The 23,486-nt window shown below is 37.5% G+C and overlaps 2 protein-coding genes across 3 annotated transcripts; both read left to right on the top strand.

Moving 5' to 3' along the window:
• Positions 1–628: 628 nt before the first annotated feature.
• On the top strand, positions 629–3,621 carry LOC137734013 (autophagy-related protein 8f-like). Of its 2 annotated transcripts, none has more exons than XM_068473254.1 (6): positions 629–767; positions 1,067–1,162; positions 1,294–1,349; positions 2,112–2,164; positions 2,952–3,070; positions 3,318–3,621. In XM_068473254.1, exons 2-6 carry the CDS (start codon positions 1,126–1,128, stop codon positions 3,404–3,406), a joined length of 354 nt encoding a protein of 117 aa, XP_068329355.1. In that variant the 5' UTR covers positions 629–767; positions 1,067–1,125; the 3' UTR covers positions 3,407–3,621. The 2 variants fall into 2 exon arrangements, with proteins under 2 accessions (XP_068329355.1, XP_068329356.1); XM_068473255.1 differs by having other exon boundaries at positions 662–767; positions 1,112–1,162.
• A 13,641-nt stretch (positions 3,622–17,262) lies between these two features.
• Positions 17,263–21,124, top strand: LOC137734265 (uncharacterized). Its single transcript, XM_068473560.1, has 7 exons — positions 17,263–17,561; positions 17,668–17,892; positions 18,452–18,728; positions 18,837–18,962; positions 19,362–19,488; positions 19,831–20,745; positions 20,946–21,124. Exons 1-7 carry the CDS (start codon positions 17,263–17,265, stop codon positions 21,122–21,124), a joined length of 2,148 nt encoding a protein of 715 aa, XP_068329661.1.
• Positions 21,125–23,486: the final 2,362 nt, after the last annotated feature.

Below are 23,486 nucleotides of genomic sequence, written 5' to 3' on the forward strand. Positions count from 1 at the left end.
CAGAAACCGAATCAAATCGTGACAAAAAAAAAACCGTAAAAAACCGCGTTGACCAAAAAAGTCAAAATCGGAAGAAAAACCAAACCATTTCAAATGGTTCCAATTTCGGTTTGTTGTTTTATCACTTTTCTCCCCTACATTATTTTTCTCCATTCTTTTTCAGTATATTATGCATTATGTACATTTTAGTTTTTAGTTTAAGATCTACATTTTGATCTTGATATGAGTCTTTCTATCTTTTTATTTATATTTATATGCACACTTTCTATTCTCCGATCACAAATCTTGTAGATCTAGTAGTTGAAACTCAAATTTACTTGAATTTGTGATTGAAATATGTGTTTGGTATTAGAAGTAGAAAATTAGAAAATAAAACATATATATAATTTTGATTAGACCCGTAAATCGGCATGAACCTAACCGTACAGTTTTAGTAATAAATTTAAGCGAAACCGCACCGAATTGAACCGCTGAAATTTTCCAATTCCAGTTTCATTTTGAGGGTGAAACCAGGCTGAATCGGACGGTGCCTACCCCTAAATGATAGCCAACTTTGCCTTCAAGAGGACCAATCTCTTAGTCTGATATGCCAAGCTCTCATTGGTCACCGCCACAGTGGACCAAACCTCACCGAAGAAAGAGAAGACAAAACCGATTATTAAATCGCGGGGCTATACGTACATGAACTCGATGAGAAGGCACGTCTCTTGTCTGCAAAGCGAAGAAGAACTCAGCAGATTTTCTGTCACTCCTCCCCAATATTTTCTGTAAGTTTTCTTCAATTATTTGTTTTTTGGATTCGTTTGTTTCCCGAGAATAAGAAGAAAGAAACAGGAAAATTATAACTATGGATTGTTAATGTTTATCTCGGATTGTTATATCTATTCAGGCCATCCAAGGGAATTAGGTACTTAATTGATTGTTTACCTGATTGAATTTCTTTGATTTTTCTGAAAGAATTTGTTCTTTTTTCCTGGGGTTTGGATGTTTTCTTGAATTTTACCACTTTGATCATGACTTCTTCTCAATTTTTAATTTGATTTTAATTTTTGGGTTTTTTGAGCAGATTACATATATAGTTTGCCGTTATTGTTTGGTCCTTTTTATGCAGTGGATTGTAGAATTATGACCAAAAGCAGCTTCAAGCAAGCACATGAGTTTGGTAAGTTTTTGGTGTTCATATGCTGAATTTGTGTATAGTCTATTCAATTTTATCAGTTTCAGAATTTATAATTGTGATGTTTATAAGTCTGCGGAATCAGTTGGTAATTGTGCCGTATCTTTTATATGCAGAGAAGAGACAGGCTGAGGCCTCAAGGATTAGAGAGAAATATTCAGACAGAATTCCAGTAAGGACCAAGCTTTAATCTTTTAATTTGACATATTCTCGTTCACACTTCTCATTGTGTACCGAATTTTGCTATTACCTTGCTATTTGTTAATGTCTAGTGTTTCTTTATCCTATAAGTTATCTTTTCCGCCTCTTAAACACTTAGTTGGGCGTATATTGACATTTCATAGCTCCAATCATGTTTTATAATTTTGTAACCCGCATAGTAATCAGTTTCACACTGCATTGAAGGAATTCGTGTTTCAAGTAAAAACTTCAAGTACCAACGTGCTATCAAAATGTGGGATAGCACTGTAGGTTTCTTGGTGTTTGCTTCCTCATAAAATTCTAGGTATTGCAGTCTCAAGCAAGATGCACAAATTCTGCTGAAGGTCATTGTTTGAGTAGTTCTCTCAACACTTACATGGTGTATTTGTACCTGTTATGGATATTTATTATTTTTTTATGTTATTTACTTCATTTCCTGGATATGATGAGTAGCAGAACTAGGGTGTCGAGGTGGCTGAATCATGAATTGTCATTGAAAATCATAGAACTTTCATCCACTTAGACACTTAGATCGGTAACATTACCTCCTACATATGCATTGTATGAAAATATGAGTTGTCTACAAATGTTAGCCCTCTAGATTATGGAACTTCTTCATCTCTTTCTAAATATTACTAGTGTACATGACTAGTAATATCGGTTCAAATGCATCAACACACTTGTGGTATGCCAATCGTTGCTTCTATGTAATTATATCTTTTGTTCTTTGAAGGTGATTGTGGAAAAGGCAGAGAGAAGCGATATTCCCAACATTGACAGGAAAAAGTAAGCACCAGTTTCACATTACTTCCTATTTGTAATGAATATTCTTAGTTGGCCAAGAGCAACTCCACCGGTGCTATGGAAGCCTTGGCATGTGGGTTGAATTGCCCCCAACCCAAAAAAATAATCTCCACCGGTTGCAAAATCAGAGGGCAATTAGGCCAAGGGCGCAAGCCCTTTCAGTTGCCCCACAACTTGTCTCTGGGCTTGTGCCCGCTAGCTACAGGAGACGACAGTGTGGGGCCGACCCATGTGCACAACTCAGAACAAAGTGGCTCCTTTTTCCTTCAAACTGAGCCGTTGGATTTCCAACCGTCAGTTGGTATGGACTGTTGACCATTGAATTTTTTTTACACGTGCCACGTGGTGCAAACTGGGGGCATCCAACAAATAATTTTGAAATTCACCGGCCAGGATTATTCTATTGGTAAAAGTTTTGAAAAACCAAAAAATACCAATTTTTTTTCTATAAATACCTAACCATCTTCTTCATTCCTTGTATTTGAAATATATCATTGAAATTAGACAATCATTTTATTTTCATGGAACAAACTTACGAAGCATAAAAGATTAAAAATATATATTTGTGAATAGTGCCCTTTCTCTTAACAAATGGGTGAACTTACACAAGGGAAATTACTGTTCAAAGTAAATAGTAAGGGTCTCCTAAAATGGGTGGACTTGCTCTAAAGCTCTCTCTATTATTATCAGTACAGATCTATATGTTGTATTCGGTGCTTAATGCTAAACTGCTTTTAATATATTAATAACTTCATTTGGTACGTAGCAGATACCTAGTTCCAGCTGATTTGACTGTGGGTCAATTTGTCTATGTCATCCGCAAGAGAATTAAACTGAGTGCAGAAAAGGCAATCTTCATATTTGTAGACAATGTCCTCCCAGCTACAGGTATCTAGTGTCACTTCACTCCGTCTCCCTCCCTCTGATTTGTGTTTAATCCATGACCAATCATGGATGATGGTCAATTGGTCATGGTAAAGTGTGTTATTCCTGTAAAGTCAATTGGAAAGATGTTCAGTAAGATTGTGGGATATAATCTTAAATTTTTCAATAATATTTGGATCTGTAGAAGTTATGACATCGTGCCCACCTTTTTCTCAAAGATTATGAGGACTGTATTTCATATTTTTTGCAGGAGCAATAATGTCCACCATATATGATGAAAAGAAGGATGCAGATGGATTTCTTTATGTTACATACAGTGGCGAGAACACATTTGGGTAGCAGATGATCAGATGCTGCCTTATCTCTGTCATTTTTTTTCTCTATCATTGTTATATTTACCCATCTCCGTTAACGCGATATCCGCTACAATACCGCAATCTGCATAATATGCAAGTGCTTTCTCTGTTTCTGTACAGGAATAGTTTGTATATAGCTTTTCAGCAACTCATAAGATCCCAATCTAATGAATAATTCCTATTCATATACTTTTTATCTATCATGGTCTGGAGTCTGGAACAGTACCAAGTAAAACATTGTCGAATGCAAATTTTTTTTTTGGGAAGGTAAGAGGTAAATTCATTTACCAACAAGAAGCTTATATAAACACAGGCTCAAATACACATAAAACAAAAGACAAAAGTTGGGCCTCCAAAACAACAACAACAAAAGCCTAGCCTGTGGGTTGAGCCGACAGCAGAAAACACTAAACAAACCCCAGTTGCCAAGATCTCTTGCCGCCGCCAAAGCACTTCCCGACGACCACAAACCAACTTCCTTGCAACCGCCAGAGAAGAAACCAAACCAAGCCCCATACACAAACTGAGAAGTTGTCATTGTCCTTAATCAAACCCCAAAAGGAACCAATCTGCCACCACCAAGGGAATAAACCCGGGAAGGAAACCAATGAGATCACTCGCAACAGTGTTGAGATCGACACACAAGTGGAAGGTGGTGGTGTGAACACCCGAACCTAAGCTCTACGCACCTTCCGATAAAGCCGTGAACAACAGTTGAACAAAGTAGCGGTAGATCGGATCACAGGTGGAATCGAGAGAGGGCAAAGCCAAGTGGAAGGGGAAGAAGAGGAAGCAAGTGGATGCATGGAGGGGGAAAGACAGTGGAGGGAAGGATAAGAGGGAAATCGAAAAAAGGGGTTTTCCGATTGGGCAAAGCACGGCTAAAATTGGGGCACATGGAATGGGAAACAGAGAAACAGCAGGGGGAAAAGCAGGTGTGAAGGGAAAGGGGCTGCCACCAACCTTGGTCAAAGCTAAGGTGCCGAAACAAGGTACCAGAATTGGAAGCACTCAAACGAAGTTGAGAAAACCTCTAACACAGAGAGAAGCGCTCGAATCTGACATATCTTTGCTAAGCCATTTTAGTCAGACTTTCCTAAAGCAGAATCACATGGTATTGGAGAATGCGGATCATGTTCTTTGCTAAATATATGGTGAGTCATAAGAACTAATAGTTCAAATGATTAAGAGCATTTATTTTATATCGTGACAAATATTTTGGTTATTTTAACGACGTGATCTTCATCGTCTAAATTCGTAAGTCTCTAATATTTGAGGTTCATCTATACAAAAAGACAATATACATATAGATTTATGTAACAACTAAATTGATAATTCTCTGTTAATCATCTAATTCTGCGGTACGAGAACTACGAATCTGACCTTTTCTATCCATAACCATTTTCTTGGTTTTTGAGTTAAAATGGTTTTGAGATTGACATTTTTTACTTTGTTCTTGACAATAAAAATCGATATAAGTGATTCCTGAGTTTGTTCACCATAAATTATTTTTGTCCCTCCATGAAAAACTTGTCAATATCCTTGTTAAGTGGAGGAGTTAGTTTGACAAAAATACCTTAAAAGGTGGCCATGTGGTCGTTTACTTGACAATTTAATGAGGAAATTGACAAATTTTTCATGGGATGACCACAGTAGACAAATTCAAGGATTACTTTTATTCATTTTATTGTCATAAACTAAAGTGATAAGTTATTTAAAACTCAGAGACAATTTTAACTAAAAAGTCCATTTTCTTTTTGGATTCTATCCATAATCATTCAAATAATGGTGACGAAAACAAATTGGAGAAACGCTTTGTGATTTGGCTAAATAACTTTTTTTTTTGAAGAATGATTATGGAAATGTTACTCCACATACACCTGCTATTGGTTGAGAAAAAGGAAAGTATACAACTTAAGACCATTCCAACGAGATTACTGCTAAGAAATGATTTTCGCACTTTTTTTTTTCTTTCTGCGCATTTCAGTTTGTTTTTAAAATTGAATAAATCAAATATGAATCAATGGACATGAAAGAAAACCAGAATCTGCAAAAGAAATAAAAAGATGTGCGAAATCATTTCACTTATCAAACTGCGTGGTGAATGTGATCATGTTGTCTCATTTAGGAAAATATTTCGCCTCACCACCATATTGATTGTCTTTATATCAATTTAAATTTTTGATATTTGTATCGTAAATAAGTTAAATCAAACTCATCTAACGGTAATCAAAGAGGTGGTAACCATTACTCTCAATTAATGGTGGGGAGCAAAATACGCTCATTTTTTCTTACAAAGAGAGATTTCTCTTACTCTACAAATGCAAAAAGTTGAAAGTAAAAATGGACAAACGAAATATAGCTATGAACATTACTTTATTAATGCAAAATAAATAAACAAGATTGTCGAAACAACTACAACTTCGAGAACTGCACTTGTTCTCATACTAAACTACAAGCTATATTTATAGAGAGCTAAAGCTAAGAAACCGTCCCAAACCCAAACATTAAAAATGAACCTAAGTATTATTATTTTCCAACACCCCCATTAAACTCATGACAATACGACATACGTTTGGCCTAGGCAGGCAAGCTCCGTTAGACGGATATGCAGATTCCATATTCAGACAGGTGGCTGATGGATATAGATTTAGATGGAAGATGGCAGATAGATTCAGGCAGACATATTCCATTAGGCAGAAAGTCCCTAATGCTGGCATATTCTAGCAAACAGATTCAACGAAAGGATGTTGGGAGTATGGAAGGAAAGCGTATGAATGGCCCCTTACTAAAGGAACATAATTCCTATAACTACAACAACAAACAAACAAAACACCTTCAGAAACTCCAAAAATTGTCACTCAAATGGTCACCAGTCCAAGACTAGAGTGACAGCATTGACGGGCAAGCAAACTCCACAACAATCATTCAAAAAAACTTAGGGCCCAACAACAAGCTTCAAATATATCACAACAGCCCTTGTGGCCCTCAAAACAAGCAACTAGTGGCCCAATTATTTTTCTTCATCTTTTAGATCCAGGTCCAAAAATGTAGAGTGTTTTTAGGATTGAGTCCAGTTATCAAATTATATGTTTTTATTTCTTTTATACTCATTTTATATTTTCTAAAAATATTAAAAATCAATTAAAATCTTCTAATATGATGCATTTTCCAACTCCAAAAGAATATATTTAATATCTTATAACAAAAAAACTAATATACTAACACAAATTTATCTGCAAAACATTCTACCCTAACTCAAGTAACAAATATATGAATGTATATAATACCTATACGTGAGATATGAAACCTAATTAAAAGGTAGAAAAAACATAACATACCTACAAGTAAGACACATTAATCTGTGACATGTTGATTATAAAAAAGGAATATGTCATATAGGAGATAAAATAATTAACATGTGATATAGGTTGATTATAAAAATTAAAAATAAAATCTATAAATGGGGTTTAAAGCAGGAGGAAGAACGAGAAATAACATAGAAATAAATAAAAAGAAATAAGTAAAGAGATAATTGGGAAGAAATTTGATTTTTATAATAAATCTTATCATTGAACAGATAACTATTGATAATTAAATAATTAAATATAACAAATTGGACTTATTTTAATAAATTGGACTATTCCTACTATTAGCTCAAAAAATTGGACTTATATAGAGTTTCCCCTTTTTTCTTCAGTTTTTTCCTCTCTTCTCCCCAAAAAAAAAAAAAAAAGGGCACAAACACGCAAGTGTAGCAATTAGTTTTTTTTTTTCTAGGTTTCAAGCAAGGTTGAAAAATTGCAGCAGCAAAAGTGGTGTGGCATTACAACTTCGTTAGACAACAGGTGTGGATGGTAACTTCTGGGTACAGGCAAGTTCCAGGGTTGATATGGGTACATCAAAGGTTCATCAAGGACGACGATGTATCAGGTGCGCTGGATACGGGTAATTCATGATAGGCGTTAGAGATTTGCAGCAGCCAGGGGGTGCAAAGTGTTAAAATTTGTAGCTAAATGCTCTGTGATGAGTGTTGAAAAATGAAAGAAAAAATGGAAACACAAAATTGGAAGAACAAAATTTGGAAATTCCTTCACTCTAAGAATGTTACTCTAGTGATGCTTCATTGATCATTCATACGATGAGCTTGTGAGCTCACAACAGTACAAGCATATTACCGTTAAAGGAGAGAGAGAGCTACACATATCAATCAATCTCAACTCTCCATTTAATCTAGCCTATGAGCTAATTACATCTATCATTCCTCTAGCTTATGAGCACTCTCCAATAACAATATTACACCTCGAAATTCAACATAAATCAGTGAATACATTTACATTTCAACACTCCCCTTTAAATTGTGCACTGATTTTACTCCAAGTCTACTTCTCAAATAGTAGTTACTTTTCCTTGACAAAGACTTAGTAAAGATGTCAAGCTACTTGGTCATTTGTAGAACAATACTTCAAGTCAAATTTTCTTTGCTGCAGTGCATCCTTGATAAAATGGTACCTTCTACCAATGTGCTTTGTTCTTTGATGGAAAACAGGGTTCTTAGTGATTGCAATGGCAAATGTATTGTCACACCATAATGGTGTTGTTTATGTTTGCATTTCACCAAAGTCTTCCAAAACAAATCGAAGCCCAATAGCTTAAGTGGTTGCCTCTGATGCACTGATATATTCAGTTTATGTTGTGGATAGTGCAACACAAATTTGTTTTACTGAGGCCTAAGAAAACATTCCACTCCCAAATGAGAATGCATAGCCTGATGTGCTTTTCATGTCATCTTCTGAGCCACTCTAAGCACTGTCATAGTATCCTATTAGGACTGCCCCTTTCCCCTTTTCATACTTTAAACCTTACTCCAAAGTTCTCTGCACATATCTTAAGACTTTTCTTGCTGCACCAAGATGTTTGTTGGAAGGAGTGTGCATGAATCTTGCTAACAAACTAGCTGCATACATCAAATTCGACATAGTTACAGTGAGATACAACAAGCTTCCAACAATTTGTCCGTACTTTGACTCATCTGCAAGTCTACTCCCATCCTCATTTCTCAATTTTTCATTTGGAACCAATGGTGTGCTCACTATTTTGTAATCTTACAACCCAAACTTGCTAAGCAAGGAAGTTGCATACATCTTTTGGTGAATGAATATGCTGGTATTAGTTTGCATAATTCCCATTCCCAGAAAATAGTGCAACAAATCAAGATCAGACATCTCATACTTGATCATCACATCTTCTTTGAATTTCTGAATCATTTCAAAATCATTCCCTATGTAGAGTATGTCATCCACGTAAATGGAGACAATAATGATTCCTCCATTTGCATTGCACTTTGTATAGAATGTTGCCTCACTTGAGCTTTTCTGAAATCTACACTCTGTGAAGTATGAATCAATCTCCCCATACCAAGCTCTGGGGGCTTGTTTTAAACCATAGAGAGCCTTATGCAATTTGTACACCTTATCTTCCTTTCCTTCAATCACATAGCCTTCTGGTTGCTCTACATATACTTCTTCCTTCAATATGCCATTTAGAAAGGCCGATTTGACATCCAATTGGAATAATTTACAACTTTTTTGAGCAGCAAGAGAAATGAGTGTCCTAATAGTGTCAATCCTAGCAATTGGTGCAAAAGTCGCAATGTAATCAATTCTAGGCTTTTAAGCATATCCCTTGGCCACCAATCTAGCTTTGTTCTTTAACATTGATCCATCAAGATTCAATTTAGTTTTATACACCAACCTTACTCCAATGACAAGCTTATTTGATGGCCTATTAACTAATTGCCATGTATTGTTTTTGTCAATCATGCTCAACTCATCTTCCATAGCTTTATTCCATGACACATCAGTTGCTGCTTCAATATAGCTTTCAGGTTCCATAATGCACAAGTTACAGTGCTCATACAGTTCACTCACTTTCTTCTACTTCAGAGGTGCCATATCATAAGTTTCAGATTCTAAAATGCCAACATAAGTACTCTTTGATAGTTGCTAAGACAAAGGAACATTCTCAGTTAATGCTTCACTTTATGAATCAATCAGTGGAATTCTGACATTTGTAGTTGTGCTAGTCACCCAATTCCATTTCTCATCTTCATTTACCCTTTGTCACATGTACTATAACCTACAAATATGCCTCTTGTGCTTGTAGGTTGCAATTTATGTCTCAGGTGACTTGGTATCAATGAGTAGCATACATAACTAAATATTTTCAGGTGTTTCACTCCTAGCTTTCTTCCACTAAAAGTCTTAAATAAAGTAATGCCATCTAGAGATTTTGTGGGGCACCTATTCAATAAGTATACGAAGGTATGCACCGTTTCACCCCATAGTTAATAGGGCATCCCTTTCTCATGCAATAGACACTTTGCCATTTCTACAATTATCATGTTCTTTCTTTCTGCCACTCCATTTTGTTATGGAGTGTAATCCGTAGTCACTTGTCTTTCCATCCCTAGATCTTCACAAAACTTATTAAACTCACTAGAGGTGAACTCTCCTCTCTATCAGTTTTTTATTTTCTTCAATGAGTATCCACTTTGTAATTCAACCATTGATTTGAATTTCTTGAAGACACAAAATACGTCAAACTTGTTCCTCAAGAAATATACCCAACATATCCGAGAGTAGTCATCAATGAATGTGAGGAAGTACTTGTTGCCACCCAATGTTTGAATCTTCATTGGACCACAAACATCTGAGTGAACCAATTCCAATGGTTCTTTAGCTATCTATGTCTGTTTTTTTTTAGAATGCCTCCCTATGATGTTTTCCCATAGCATAACCCTGGCATACATTACTCTTTTCTTGTATTACAGGTAGTCCCATAACCATGTTCTTCTCTTCTAACATTTTCAGACTCCTATAGTTCAAATGGCCAAATCTTCTATGCCAAGTAACTGAGTCTTGCACAATATTTGTCTTTAGTGCAAACTGTTTCTCAAAATTAAACTTCAAAGGAAAGCATCTGTTACTTTTCTGTTGAGCATTCACAACCAGATTTGTCAACTTTCTATCTTCATAGACTTCCACCTTGTAATCTCAAAATAATAGGAAATAACCATGTTCAGTCATTTGCCCTACACTCAGAAGATTTTCTGCAATTTCAAGAACCAACATAACTTCCCTTATGTATTTATTTCCCCTTATTGTCTCAATCACAAGTGACCCTTTACCAACCAAAACACCAGTGCCAACTTGAACTTTAGCTTTAACATTTCTGTTGATGTCAACAGTAAATCCTTTCTGCAAGTCATATGGTTGCTGCATCCGCTGTCTATGTACCATACATCACTCAGCTTCTTTCCATTCGAATCATAACTAGCATAGAAAAAGATTCCTAGCATCTTCAATCTGCGTAGCATAATTGACTTACTGCAAAGGTTTATTGAGATTACAATCCTTCGCAATATGCCCAAACCTACTGCATTTATGACATTTGGGTTTCCCCTAGTTCCAACATTCACCACTATGGAGCTTATCACAAATCTTACAAAGGGATTTTAGCAAAATTGTTACCCGGCCATGGTTTCACAAGATTATTCACCCTATATGACCAATGTTTCCCTTTGTTCTTAAAACATTTTTGCAATCTGGAATTTCCAGCTTGACCATCAAACTTGTTAGTTTGTTTAGGTAGGATATCAATACTAGCAAAAGTCTTCTCTGTGCTACATTGATTATACCTGCTCAAGCATTGCTTATAGCCTTTCAAGATGGAAACAACATCTTGTCCATCAATAACCTCCAAATCTTTAGTATTTTCAATCACAAATGTTATACTATCATAGGATTTAGGCAAGCTAATCAATAGTTTTTTAACTATCCTTTGATTGCTAATTTCTTCACCATTAGTTTCCATTTGATTAATAAGATCAAACACTTTATCCAAAAACGCAAAGAGAGATTCATTATCAGCCATTCTAGTATACTCGAATTCACATCTAAGACCTTGTAATTTAACTGACCTCACTTACTTATCTTCGATGAACTCTTACTTTAAGATATCCTAGGCCAAGTTGGCTGATTCTTGATTAGAGATTCTAGGAAAAATCTAATCGGAGACTACATTTTGTATGATACCCAAGGCTTTGACATCCTTCACAACATTCTACCTTCTGAGTTTCCGCTTACAGTTGTGAGTTCTTCTTCCTTCTTCGTTGATGATTCAACCCCATTTTCAACCAAATTCCATAGTTCATAGGAATGGAAGATGGTTTTCACCTTACACTAATACAATATTAGCTTTAGGTGGCGGATATTAGAAAAATCATGTCAGATAAATTATATCCGACACATCATTTAATTAGTGGCGGATATTAGAAAAATTCTGTCAGTTATATCCGACATAAAGTCCTGGCGGATATTTAGTGGCGGATATCAAAAAAATTATGTCGGTTATAACCAACAGTATTTTTAATCCTTTTTTTTAGGGAAGTGTTATTGGCACTCCAAAAATCTCATTATACACTTTTCTTTCTAAATGTAGAAAGTTTGGAGTGTAGAATGAGAAATTTGGAGTGCTAATAAAAATTCCCTTTTTTAAAAATATTTTTGACAGAATCTGGTGGTTTTTAAGTTAATGGTGGCGGTTATAACCTACAAAAATTGACTATTTTATTATTTTACTTTCTGGCAGTTATTATGTTAGTATTCTGGTGGTTATAACCGACAGAAATGAAAATTTTATTATTTTTAAATGTTATATTGATTAAAAATAAATAAATAAACACAAATTTTTAATATATTTTTTTTCACTCATGACCCTAAAGTCTAATGAACTTAATTCCCACGAGCTAGAAATTTTTTGAGAGAATAATAACAACAGACTACAATCTAAAGCTCTATCATTTTTGTAATATTATGCTCCCTCACAGGAAAGCAACAAGATACAAAGAAATTCAAACAATTTTTTTCAATGCGTCACAAAACACATTGTCTGGCACATAAACACACATGAACATCTAGTGTACCCTATCATGTGACAACCCATCCCGAAATATAATATATTCTTTCCTTGATAGTGTGGAATGACTATTTTACCCTTGAACATTGGGTTGTGAATGTATTATTGGGCTAAGAAAATGGACTAATTATTTTCTTTTCCTAGTTCTTTGGACCTAATTGAAATTTGGGATTGTTTTGGATGAATCTTAGCCTACAATTCATAGCCCAATTAGGGCTTAAGGATTTTATATGGATATCCAATCCGAACACACACACGTGCACACACACGTATAGACTTCTCTCTCTCCCTCTTTCGAATCTTCCGTACAATCCGTACGTCCAATCTATCTACCAGCTTCATCTCTCACAAATCGAGCTAGTAGAGGTTGTTTTTGAACTCCTTGCAAGCATTGGAGTCAAGCCATGCCATTGGTTTGAGGAAAAGACTAGTAGAACTCGAGATGCCCGAGCTTCGGTAAGGAGTGGAATTTTCTTCTCTATGATCGAGAAGATATTAGCTGGATTTAAGACTTAAGAAGGTAAGAATTCATCTTCTCTAGCATGTTAGGCTAGTTTTGGTTAAGTTTGGACGTCGAAATGAGCTTGGTTGTGGGATTGCAGGAATAGCTAGTTTTTCAGGGATTTTTCTGGCCATTTTCTGTTGGGTTTAGGACGTAAAAGTGGTAAGAGCTAGTTCTACTCATTTAGAGCTTCATTTTGGTACAAATTTCATGAAATTTGGTTAAGAAATGGCAAAGATATTCAAGTTTTAAATTTTTCCAGAAACCGGCGAGTGCAGCGGTGGCCGGCGCTGGAATCCGGCGAACCATCGGAGAAGAAGGAGAATATTTCATCAATTTTGACGGAATACACTAACGGCGTCAGGTAAAATTAACGGTATATGCTGTTATTTAACGGAATATTCCTTAACGCCGTTAAGGAATCTATCAATGTGCCAAGCACGTGCCTACGCATGGGCGACGCGTGGCTGTGCCTTGGTCGGCACATGAGGGCGCGTGGGAACTTAGAAAATTATTCTAAAAATATAGGGATGTTCATAGGGTTGAGTAGGCCACGATGGTATATTCAAATACCCCAATTGAGCAACGTATGAGAAGTTATTACCTAGTTTTGGTTATGTGCTTAAAATAACATTAAAATAGTTGTTTCACATATAGGTGAGATGTTTCCAAAGGACGAGCGCAGTCAGGCGAGGTTCGGGGGTTACGACCCTGCCACATATCAGTGAGTGGGCTTTTGGTTTTCAGTGTATATATATATGCTTGGTATTTTTCCCAGAAAGTCATTTAAATGGAATTATGTTTTGAAATGCCATGCCAAATATTTTATACTTAGAATATGCATTTAGTAGTTGCATATATTTATGTTTGACGCTGCAGAAGCTTAGGTAAGTGCCAGGTGAGTTTATAGATTGTGGATGTGAGTTGCCTGATTATGTTGAGATGTATTATAGCTCATAAACCTGCACCCCAGTGTTAGTGCTCCCGCTTGTGGTCAGGGCACAGTCCTTCACGTGATGTTCACCTCTCGCACCATACGCTCACCTTGGATCTAAGTTAGATGCACAGTCCTGTCATACAGACCACTATAGGTGGTTCCTGTTGGAAATGTGCCCTAAAACCAATCATATGATGATACTTTACGGACATTTCACAAAGTTAAACTAATGTAGTTTAAATGTAAAGGGCAAAGATTATTGTTTGAGCCGTCTCATATAAATGTTATATGCTTAAACAATAAGTCCAAGGAATATGTGATTGGAAGAATGCGATCTAAAGAAGTTAGATTCATGAGACCATTCTTTCGTTGACACATCCTAAACGTTCCTGATCATAGGATTGTCAATTGGGCATTGACAGTCTGTTAAGATCAGTACGTGCTATGTCTTCTCTCAGGGAGAGTGACTAGTCTCGAGTCATTGGTGTGTGTGACATCAAGACAAGTACGTAGGTGCTCAATAGAGAATGAGTTCACTGAACACGATCAACGAAGAGTTCTCATATTCATGTCACATGAGAACTCATGGTTGGGATAATGCAAATTAGTCTTTTGACCTGAGGCATCACAGTTGTCTTGTGGTTAGGTCCTTAATCTTTGATTATGTCAAAGTCACTCCATCAGGAGGGTGTCCACGACATCGTTGGGGTAAAGCCACTTAGCCATGGAGGCAAGTGAATGCGCAACAAGGGATCTCTAACCTTCAAACTGTTTGAGGGAGAATACTCTATGATATGATTAAGAATCTTTGGCCAAAGTATGAATGAGATTTAGGAATGTGTTCCAAATCACATTCAAGGTAATCATATAAGCACAAGACTCACATTGGATAGTAGACATGAATATGCTATCAAACCAAACAATGTGGTCAAGAGTATTGTATTAGAGAAAGACCGTATTGCATTTGTAATCCTAAAACTGAATAGGTTCTCCACCTCTTCTGATTAGCTTGGGTAACCATGACATGCTGCTAGGCGTCAACCATGGTTTGTGGAAGCCCTAAAAGTGTATTATCACTAACGGGAGAATTGAAAGTAAGTTTCAATTCACAATCGATTTGAAAGAGTTTGAATCGCCCACTGCCTCGCTAAAAGGAACCTAATGGATCGTACACCGTGTAAGGTAGAGATTGAAGATTCAACGGAGATGAGTAAGAATAATTAAATGGTTTAATTATTTATGGCAAGGATTAATTAATATGATTATTAATCAAACGAATAAGTTCGTTAAAAGACCTCGGGATAGTTTTGGACCTTAAGGCCCAATGGGCTTCGAACGTCAAGTCCATTGACTTAAGTTGTGTGACAACTTAATGAATAATGATTCACAAAGGCCCAAATAGCCCAATAAATCCCATGTTAAAGAAGGAGTGGTTTTGGACTTATTTACAAGTTTGCCACTCAAATGAATTAAGGAATAAGTATGACTTTATAGCCAAAATTCATTAAGGGTTGTTTTTGGGGAAAGGATGAGAACACAAGCTCTCCTTTCTCTCTAAAATTTCAGCCACCTTGGAGGGATCATCTAGCAATCAAACTCCTCCAAGGTCACTCATTTCTTCTACAATATGCCTTGGTGTGGAGACTTAGAGGTTTTCAATTTTGGGAACTTGGAGAAACCTTTTCATCCATCCAAATCCATGGATCTAAGATGCAAGGAATGAAGGCCCTCTCTTTGGGTGATTAGCCTTTGCTTATGCAAAGAGGAATCTACAAAGGTATTGATTTCTCAACTCACTTTGTTTTGAGTTGAGTCTTGGTTCACCTATCTACTAGGCTTTGAAGTTCATGGGTTAAGTTTTGTTTTTGAGTGCATATAAACATGATTCCGCCTTTTAATTGTTAATTGCATGTTGTTGATGTTGCTCAAATGAACTTGTTTTCCACAAATCTTCCTTCAGTTCCGACTCTAGGTGACCCGCAATCATTCGCATAGTCTTCATGTGATCGTAGCACTTAAGCGTATTTATTTACACCCAGTCCTGTCGTACAAACCACTTTAGGTGGTTCCGACTCGTGTGCAGGCCTACTTGTTGAGCTATTGGTTGAGTTGTACAGGTCATATTAGGTGACTCCGGCTAGATGGATGAGCTATAGATTCAGCCGTACATGTCATATTAAGTGACTCCGGCTGGCATATCATTTACATTGATTTTTATCACCTGGCTTACATATTTTATGCTGAGATATTTGACATGGCATATATGTGGATTTTACTATTCCGAGCATGGTTTTCATATACGTATATATTCTATTTTATGGGAAATTATACAGGTTTTACAACGAAGGGTTATTACCTTTGACAAGTGAAATGGTTTTGAAAAGCTTTGTTTTTGCCCACTCACACTTTCTGTTTTTCGCCCCTCTAGGTTTTAGGTAGGAGTGCTTGTTGGTGGCTTACGATATCAGGATTGCACTTCTATTTGCTTAGTGTAAATTAGTTAGCTTAGTTCTTAGTTATTCACATTTCTTTATATCATTATCATTTCTGCACTGCGCACATGGCTACATCACCCTCACGTGACGGCCAGCACGCCTTGATTTTGGTCGAGGTGTGTCAATTTGGTATTAAAGCCTAGGTTTGGTAGTCCTGCATATCTAGTGAATATTCTAATTATTTTGGTGTCTTCTGTCAGAACTATGTCACCTCGTAAAAAGCCACGTTCCTTGGCTGAGTCTAGTTTCCCTGATATTGCTTAGTTAGGGGATGTTATAGCCATTGATATTCAGTCTTCGCTTCGCCCTCCCCAGAGGACTCCTCTAGAAACTATGTATCATCTAAAGTTGGATAAGTTTATGACTAATGAAGGACATAAAGGAGTTGAGCGGTGACTCAATCATCTTGAGAAGACTTTCCATTTGATGCAGAGACACGAAAATCTCCCTGAGGATAAGTGGGTTGAGACAATTACCTGGTTTTTAGGTCAGGAGCTTGCATCTTGGTGGAGACAGGAGTCTTATCAGTTATCACCAGAGGAAACTGCTAATTGGGAAATTTTTAAATGGTTATTTTAGAAGAGATTCATTCCTCCAGAGCATATAGATCGCAAGAAGCAAGAATTTACGCACCTGAAGCAGGGAAAGATGACAGCTAATGAGTACTATATGAGGTTTACTGATTTGTCTCGTTATCACCTGGAGATTGCTACTAATCCAGTAGAGATGCTCCGTCGTTTTAGGTTAGGTACTCGAAAGAAGTGGCGTTCTATGGCGACCACGACTCCCTGTGCTATTTACCAGGAGTTTTATGAGATTTTGCTTCAAATTGAAGATTCAAAGAACATGCCCAGTGATAGCAAGGAGGAAGAAGACAAAGATGGTAACCAGAAGAAAAATGATAAAGATAAGGGTCAATTGTCTCAATGACCTTTCGTAAGACTCAAAGTTTGAAGAGAAGTGGTGCCAGTTCCAGTTCTTCTAGTGGGGCTTTGAGTTCCACCAGGCAGAGAAGGGTTGGTAGATTTTCTGGGGGTCCTCGTTTTCTGAGACAGAGGGATTCTGGTTGCATAGGTGCACCCTTATGTCGCAGATGTAATAATAGACATTTTAGGGAATGTAAGGGAGGCAACAGCGGATGCTATACTTGTGGTCATGCTATTCATTGTCCACAGAATCAGCATAAGCCCCAGCCGCCTTCTTTACCACCACCAATTTCGATCCAGTAAGTTTCAGTACCTACTAGTTATACTCAAACGGGTTGCGGGGGTGCTTATCATAATCAGGGCGACGTAGCTCCTTATTCTACAGGGCAGTATCAATATTCCCAGGATCCATATTATCAGAGTGGTTACCCTCAGCATTCTGGAGGTTATACGTCGTATCTTCCATATTCAGCTGGTGGGTCTCAATGGTATCCTAGAGGATAGTCCCAACACATGGAGGTTACTTCTAGTAGTGCAGGACCATCGAGGCAGCCTAGTCAACCAGGTCACGGGCGTAGTGTGTAGGGACATGGTAATCAGACTAGCAGAGGTTGAGAAGGACGACAGCAGGCACATGGGCGTATTCACCACATTACACTGCAGGATACTTTGAATAATCCTGATTTGATCATGGGTACGTTGAATATTCTTGGTCATTTTGCTAGAGTATTAATTGATTGTGGTGCTACGCATTCTGTTATTTCTCATACGTTTGCTCAGACGACACAACCTTATCCTACACCTCTTGGGTGTAATTTAGAAATTTCAATGCCTAGATGGAGACATGTTATGTTAGCTGTGTGTATACAGGATGTCCCGTGTTGGTGAAGGATGTTGTTATGCTCGCTAACCTCATTCCGTTGGATATTGTTGATTTTGATGTTATTTTGGGCACAGATTGGTTACATTATAATCGTGCTAATATAGGTTGCTACGGGAAGACAAATCTCTTTTCATCGTCCTGGATTGCCTAAGGTTACATTCGTGGGCGAACGTAGTGGAATAAGGCATGGCATTATTTCGGCCGTAAGGGCTAAAAGATTATTAAGGAAAAGTTGTTAGGGATATTTGGCTCATGTGGTGTTGAATGATAATACTCCTAATAGTGTGAGGATGTGTGAATGGTCAGGCATTTTCATGACGTATTCCCTGATGATTTACTTGGACTACCGCCAGACCGAGACATGGAATTCACCATTGATTTACTTCTAGGTATAGACCCTATATCTTTAACTTTTTATCGAATGGCTCCTGTTGAATTGAGAGAATTGAAAATTCAATTACAGGAACTAGTTGATAAGGGTTTTATTCAGCCTAGTAATTCACCCTGGAGAGCTCCAGTTTTATTTGTACGGAAGAAAGATAGGACTTTGAGGCTATGTATTGAGCATCGACAATTGAATCAGGTAACAATTAAGAACTGTTATCCGTTACCACGTATAGATGATTTATTTGATCAGCTTCAAGGCGACTGTATGTTTTCTAATATTGATTTGAGGTCTGGTTACTATCAGTTGAAGATCAAAAACGAGGATGTTCCTAAGACGGCTTTTAGGACTCGATATGGTCATTATGAGTTTCTTGTGATGCCATTCAGGTTAACTAATGAGCTTGCAGCTTTTATGGACTTGATGAATCGAGTATTCCAGCCATATCTAGATAGATTTGTCATTTTCTTTATTGACGATATTCTGGTGTACTCTAAGTCTAAAGCAGAGCATGTTCGACATCTCACTTTGGTGTTGAAGAAATTGAGGGAACATTAATTGTATGCTAAGTTTAGCAAATGCCGATTTTGGTTAGATCAAGTGGCATTTTTGGGACATGTTATATTGGCCAAAAATATTTAGGTGGACCCTCAAAAGGTAGCAGCTGTTGAGAATTGGGAGCAGCCATGAACTATCATGGAGGTACGGAGTTTCCTTGGTCTAGCAGGTTATTATAGACGGTTTGTTAAAGATTTTTCTGTTATTGCATTACCACTAATGAGGTTGACAAGAAAAGATGTTAGATTTGAGTAGGACGATAATTGTGAGCAGAGTTTCCAGCAGTTGAAGTATTGTCTCACTCATGCACCTATTTTGACGATCCCAGATGATAGTGGTAATTTTGAGATCTACAATGATGCTTCATTGAATGGTATGGGTTATGTGTTGATGCAGCATGGTAAGGTGATTGGTTACGCTTCGCGACAGTTGAAGCCTCATGAGATGAATTATCCTACTCATGATCTTGAATTAGCAGCCATTATCTTTGCCTTGAAGATTTGGAGACATTATCTTTAAGGTGAAAAATGTAAGATTTTTACAGATCATAAAAGTATTCAGTATCTTTTCACTCAAAGGGATCTTAATCTTTGACAATGAAGATGGATTGAATTGCTCAGTGATTATGATTGCACAATTAAGTATCACTCTGGTCTTGCAAATATGGTGGTAAACACACTTAGTAGGAAGTCTCAGGGCCGAATTAATGCTTTATACGCTTGTTGTATCCCTCTTCTTGCAGATTTGAGATCCACTGGAGTAAAGTTAGGGGTGGAAGATCGAGAGAAAGCTTTGCTTGCTAGTTTCCAGGTCAGACCAATTTTAATTGATCGTGTGCTCGAGGCTCAGATGAATGATGAAGAAACCCATGAGTTAATTCATGCTTTATCACAGGGGAAAAAGAAAGATCTTAGAGTTTGGGAGTCAAATGGTATGCTTATGCAAGAGAGACGAATGTACGTGCCGAATAATGATGAATTAAAGAAAGAAATTCTTGATGAAGTGCATATATCGGCATATGCAATGCATCCTGGGGGTACTAAAATGTATCATACCATTCGACCATTTTATTGCTGGCCTGGCATGAAAAGAGAAATTGCTGAATATGTGAGTAGGTGTGCCATTTGTCAACAGGTCAAAGCTGAAAGGAAAAAGCCATTTGGATTGATGCAACCACTTCCCATACCACAGTGGAATTGGGAAGATATCACCATGGATTTCGTGTATAAACTTCCTCGTACACGAAATGGTTATGATAGTATTTGGGTGATAGTGCATCGGCTTACTAAATCAGCGCACTTTATTCCAGTAAGGGGGAAATATTCTTTAAGCCGATTAGCTGAGTTATTCATATCAAAGATTGTTAAATACCACGGGGTTCCAGTTAGTATTATTTCTGATCGGGATCCTAGGTTCACTTCTAAGGTCTGGGTGGCATTTCAGGAGGCTCTTGGTTTGAGGTTACTCTATAGTACAACATATCATCCTCAAACAGACGGGCAATCTGAGAGGACTATTCAGACATTAAAGGATATGCTGAGATCTTCGATATTGCAGTTTGGTGATGCTTGGCATAAACATTTAAATTTGATGGAATTCGCCTACAATAACAGCTACCATTCGAGCATTGGTATGTCACCTTTTGAGGCACTTTATGGTAAGTCTTGTCGTACACCATTATGCTATTTAGAGGTTGGTGAAAGAGTATTAGTGGGCCCTGAGATTGTAGATGAGACTACTCAGAATATTCAGGTAATTAAGTCTAACCTGAAAGCGGCCCAGGATTAACAAAAGAGTCTAGCAGACAAGCATGCCACTGATCGGGTGTATAAAGTTGGTGATTGGGTGTTTTTAAAGTTATCACCATGGAAGGTGTAGTACGGTTCGGGAAAAAGGGTAAGCTAAGTCCTAGGTACATCGGACCGTATCAGATCACCGAGCGAGTTGGTGAAGTTGCTTACAGGCTTGGGTTGCCTCCAGAGTTATCTAAAGTGCATGATGTTTTTCATGTTTCCATGCTTCATCATTATGTCTGAGATCCATGACATGTGATACCTCCTCAACCATTGGAAATTAATCTAGATTTAACTTATAACGAGGAGCCAGTGATGATTTTGGATTGGAAAGATAAGGTTTTGAGGAATAAGACCGTACGCTTAGTGAAAGTTTTGTGGAGAAATCATTCGGTGGAGGAAGCCACCTGGGAGACAGAGAATTGCATAAGGGATTTGTACCCACGCTTGTTTTATGGATATTAATCATTGTTTATTATTGTATGAAATTTCGGGAACAAAATTTTCTTAAGAGGGTAGGTTGTGACAACCCGTCCTGAAATATAATATATTTTATCCTTGATAGAGTGGAATGACTATTTTACCCTTAAGCGTTGGGTTGTGAATGTATTATTGGGCTAAGAAAACAGACTAATTATTTTATTTTCTTACTGCTTTGGACCCAATTGAAACTTGGGATTGTTTTGGATGAATCTTAGCCTACAATTGGTAGCCCAATTAGGGCGTAAGGATTTTATATGGATATCCAATCTGGACACACACACGTATAGACTTTTTTCTCTCCCTCTCTCAAGTCTTCCTCGTCCATACAATCTGTACGTCCAATCTCTCTACCAGCTTCATCTTTCACAGATCGAGTTAGTAGAGGTTGTTTTTGAACTTCTTGCAAGCCTTGGAGTCGAGCCATGCCTTTTGTTTGAGGAAAAGACTAGTAGAACTCGAGATGCCCGAGCTCTGGCAAGGAGTGGAATTTTCTTCTGTGTGATTGAGAAGATATTAGCTGGATTTAAGACTTAAGAAGGTAAGAATTCATCTTCTCTAGCATGTTAGGCTAGTTTTGGTTAAGTTTGGACGTCGAAATGAGCTTGGTTGTGGGATTGCATGCATAGCCCATTTTTCAAGGATTTTCCCGGCCATTTTCTATTGGGTCTAGGATGTAAAAGTGGTAAGAACTAGTTCTACTCGTTTAGAGCTTCATTTTGGTACAAATTTCATGAAATTTGGTTGAGAAATGGCGAAGATATTCAAGTTTTAAGTTTTTCTAGAAACCAGCGAGTGCAGCGGTGGCCAGCGCTGGAATTCGATGAACCATCGAAGAAGAATGAGAATATTCCATCAATTTTGACAGAATATGCTAATGGCGTTAGGTAAAATTAACGGTATATGCTGTTATTTAACGCAATATTCCTTAACACCATCAGGGAATCAGTCAGTGTGCCAGGCACGTGCATGCGCATGGACGGCGCGTGTGGCCGTGCCTTGGTTAGCATGTGAGGGCACGTGGGAACTTAGAAAATTATTCTAAAAATATGGGGATGTTCGTGGGGTTGAGTAGGCCACGATGGTATATTCAAATACCCCAATTGAGCAACGTATGAGAAGTTATTACCTAGTTTTGGCTATGTGCTTAAAATAACATTAAAATAGTTGTTTCACATATAAGTGAGACGTTGCCAAAGGACGAGCACAGTCAGGCCAGGCTCGAGGGTTACAACCCTGCCACATATCAATGAGTGGGCTTTTGGTTTTCAGTATATAAATGCTTGATATTTTTCCCAAAAACTCATTTAAATGGAATTATGTTTTGAAATGCCATGCCAAATATTTTATACTTAGAATATGCATTTAGTAGTTGCACATATTTATATTTGACGCTGCAGAAGCTCAGGTAAGTGCCAAGTGAGTTTATAGATTGTGGATGTGAGTTGCATGATTATGTTAAGATGTATTATAGCTCATAAACCTTCACCCCAGTGTCAGTGCTCCCGCCCGTGGTCAGGGCACAGTCTTTCATGTGATGTTCACTTCCCTCACTATACGTTCACCTTGGATCTAAGTTAAGTGCACAGTCCTATCGTACAAACCACTATAGGTGGTTCCGACTCGTAGGTGACCCGCGATCATTCGCACAGTCTTCACGTGATCGTAGCACTTGAGCGTATTTATTTACACCCAGTCCTGTCGTACAGACCACTTTTGGTGGTTCCGACTCGTGTGCAGGCATACTTGTTGAGCTATTGGTTGAGCCATACAAGTTATATTAGGTGACTCCGGCTAGATGGATGAGCTATAGATTCAGCCGTACAGGTCATATTAAGTGACTCCGGCTGACATATCATTTGCATTGATTTATATCACCTGGCTTACATATTTTATGCTGAAATATTTAACATGGCATATATGTGGATTTTGCTATTCCGAGCATGGTTTTGATATACGTATGTATTCTATTTTCTGGGAAATTATACAGGTTTTACAGCGAGGGGTTATTACCCTTGACAAGTGAAATGGTTTTCAAAAGCTTTGTTTTTGCCCACTCACACTTTCTGTTTTGTGCCCCTCCAGGTTTTAGGTAGGAGTGCTTGTTGGTGGCTTACAAGGAATT

The sequence above is a fragment of the Pyrus communis genome, chromosome 5 (assembly GCF_963583255.1).
Source record: "Pyrus communis chromosome 5, drPyrComm1.1, whole genome shotgun sequence".
In the NCBI taxonomy this organism is placed as follows: domain Eukaryota; kingdom Viridiplantae; phylum Streptophyta; class Magnoliopsida; order Rosales; family Rosaceae; genus Pyrus; species Pyrus communis.

What these genes read in the sequence shown, in the direction of transcription:
- LOC137734265 (XM_068473560.1), top strand. Translation starts at nt 17,263, where the DNA reads ATGACCTTTCGTAAGACTCAAAGTTTGAAGAGAAGTGGTGCCAGTTCC. An exon ending in TTATGGACTTGATGAATCGA is followed by an intron (nt 18,963 to 19,361) that starts GTATTCCAGCCA and finishes AATTGTGAGCAG; the next exon opens with AGTTTCCAGCAGTTGAAGTA. An exon ending in ACCTTTTGAGGCACTTTATG is followed by an intron (nt 20,746 to 20,945) that starts GTAAGTCTTGTC and finishes GTGTTTTTAAAG; the next exon opens with TTATCACCATGGAAGGTGTA.
- LOC137734013 (XM_068473254.1), top strand. Translation starts at nt 1,126, where the DNA reads ATGACCAAAAGCAGCTTCAAGCAAGCACATGAGTTTG. An exon ending in CAAGCAAGCACATGAGTTTG is followed by an intron (nt 1,163 to 1,293) that starts GTAAGTTTTTGG and finishes TTTTATATGCAG; the next exon opens with AGAAGAGACAGGCTGAGGCC. An exon ending in CCCAACATTGACAGGAAAAA is followed by an intron (nt 2,165 to 2,951) that starts GTAAGCACCAGT and finishes GGTACGTAGCAG; the next exon opens with ATACCTAGTTCCAGCTGATT.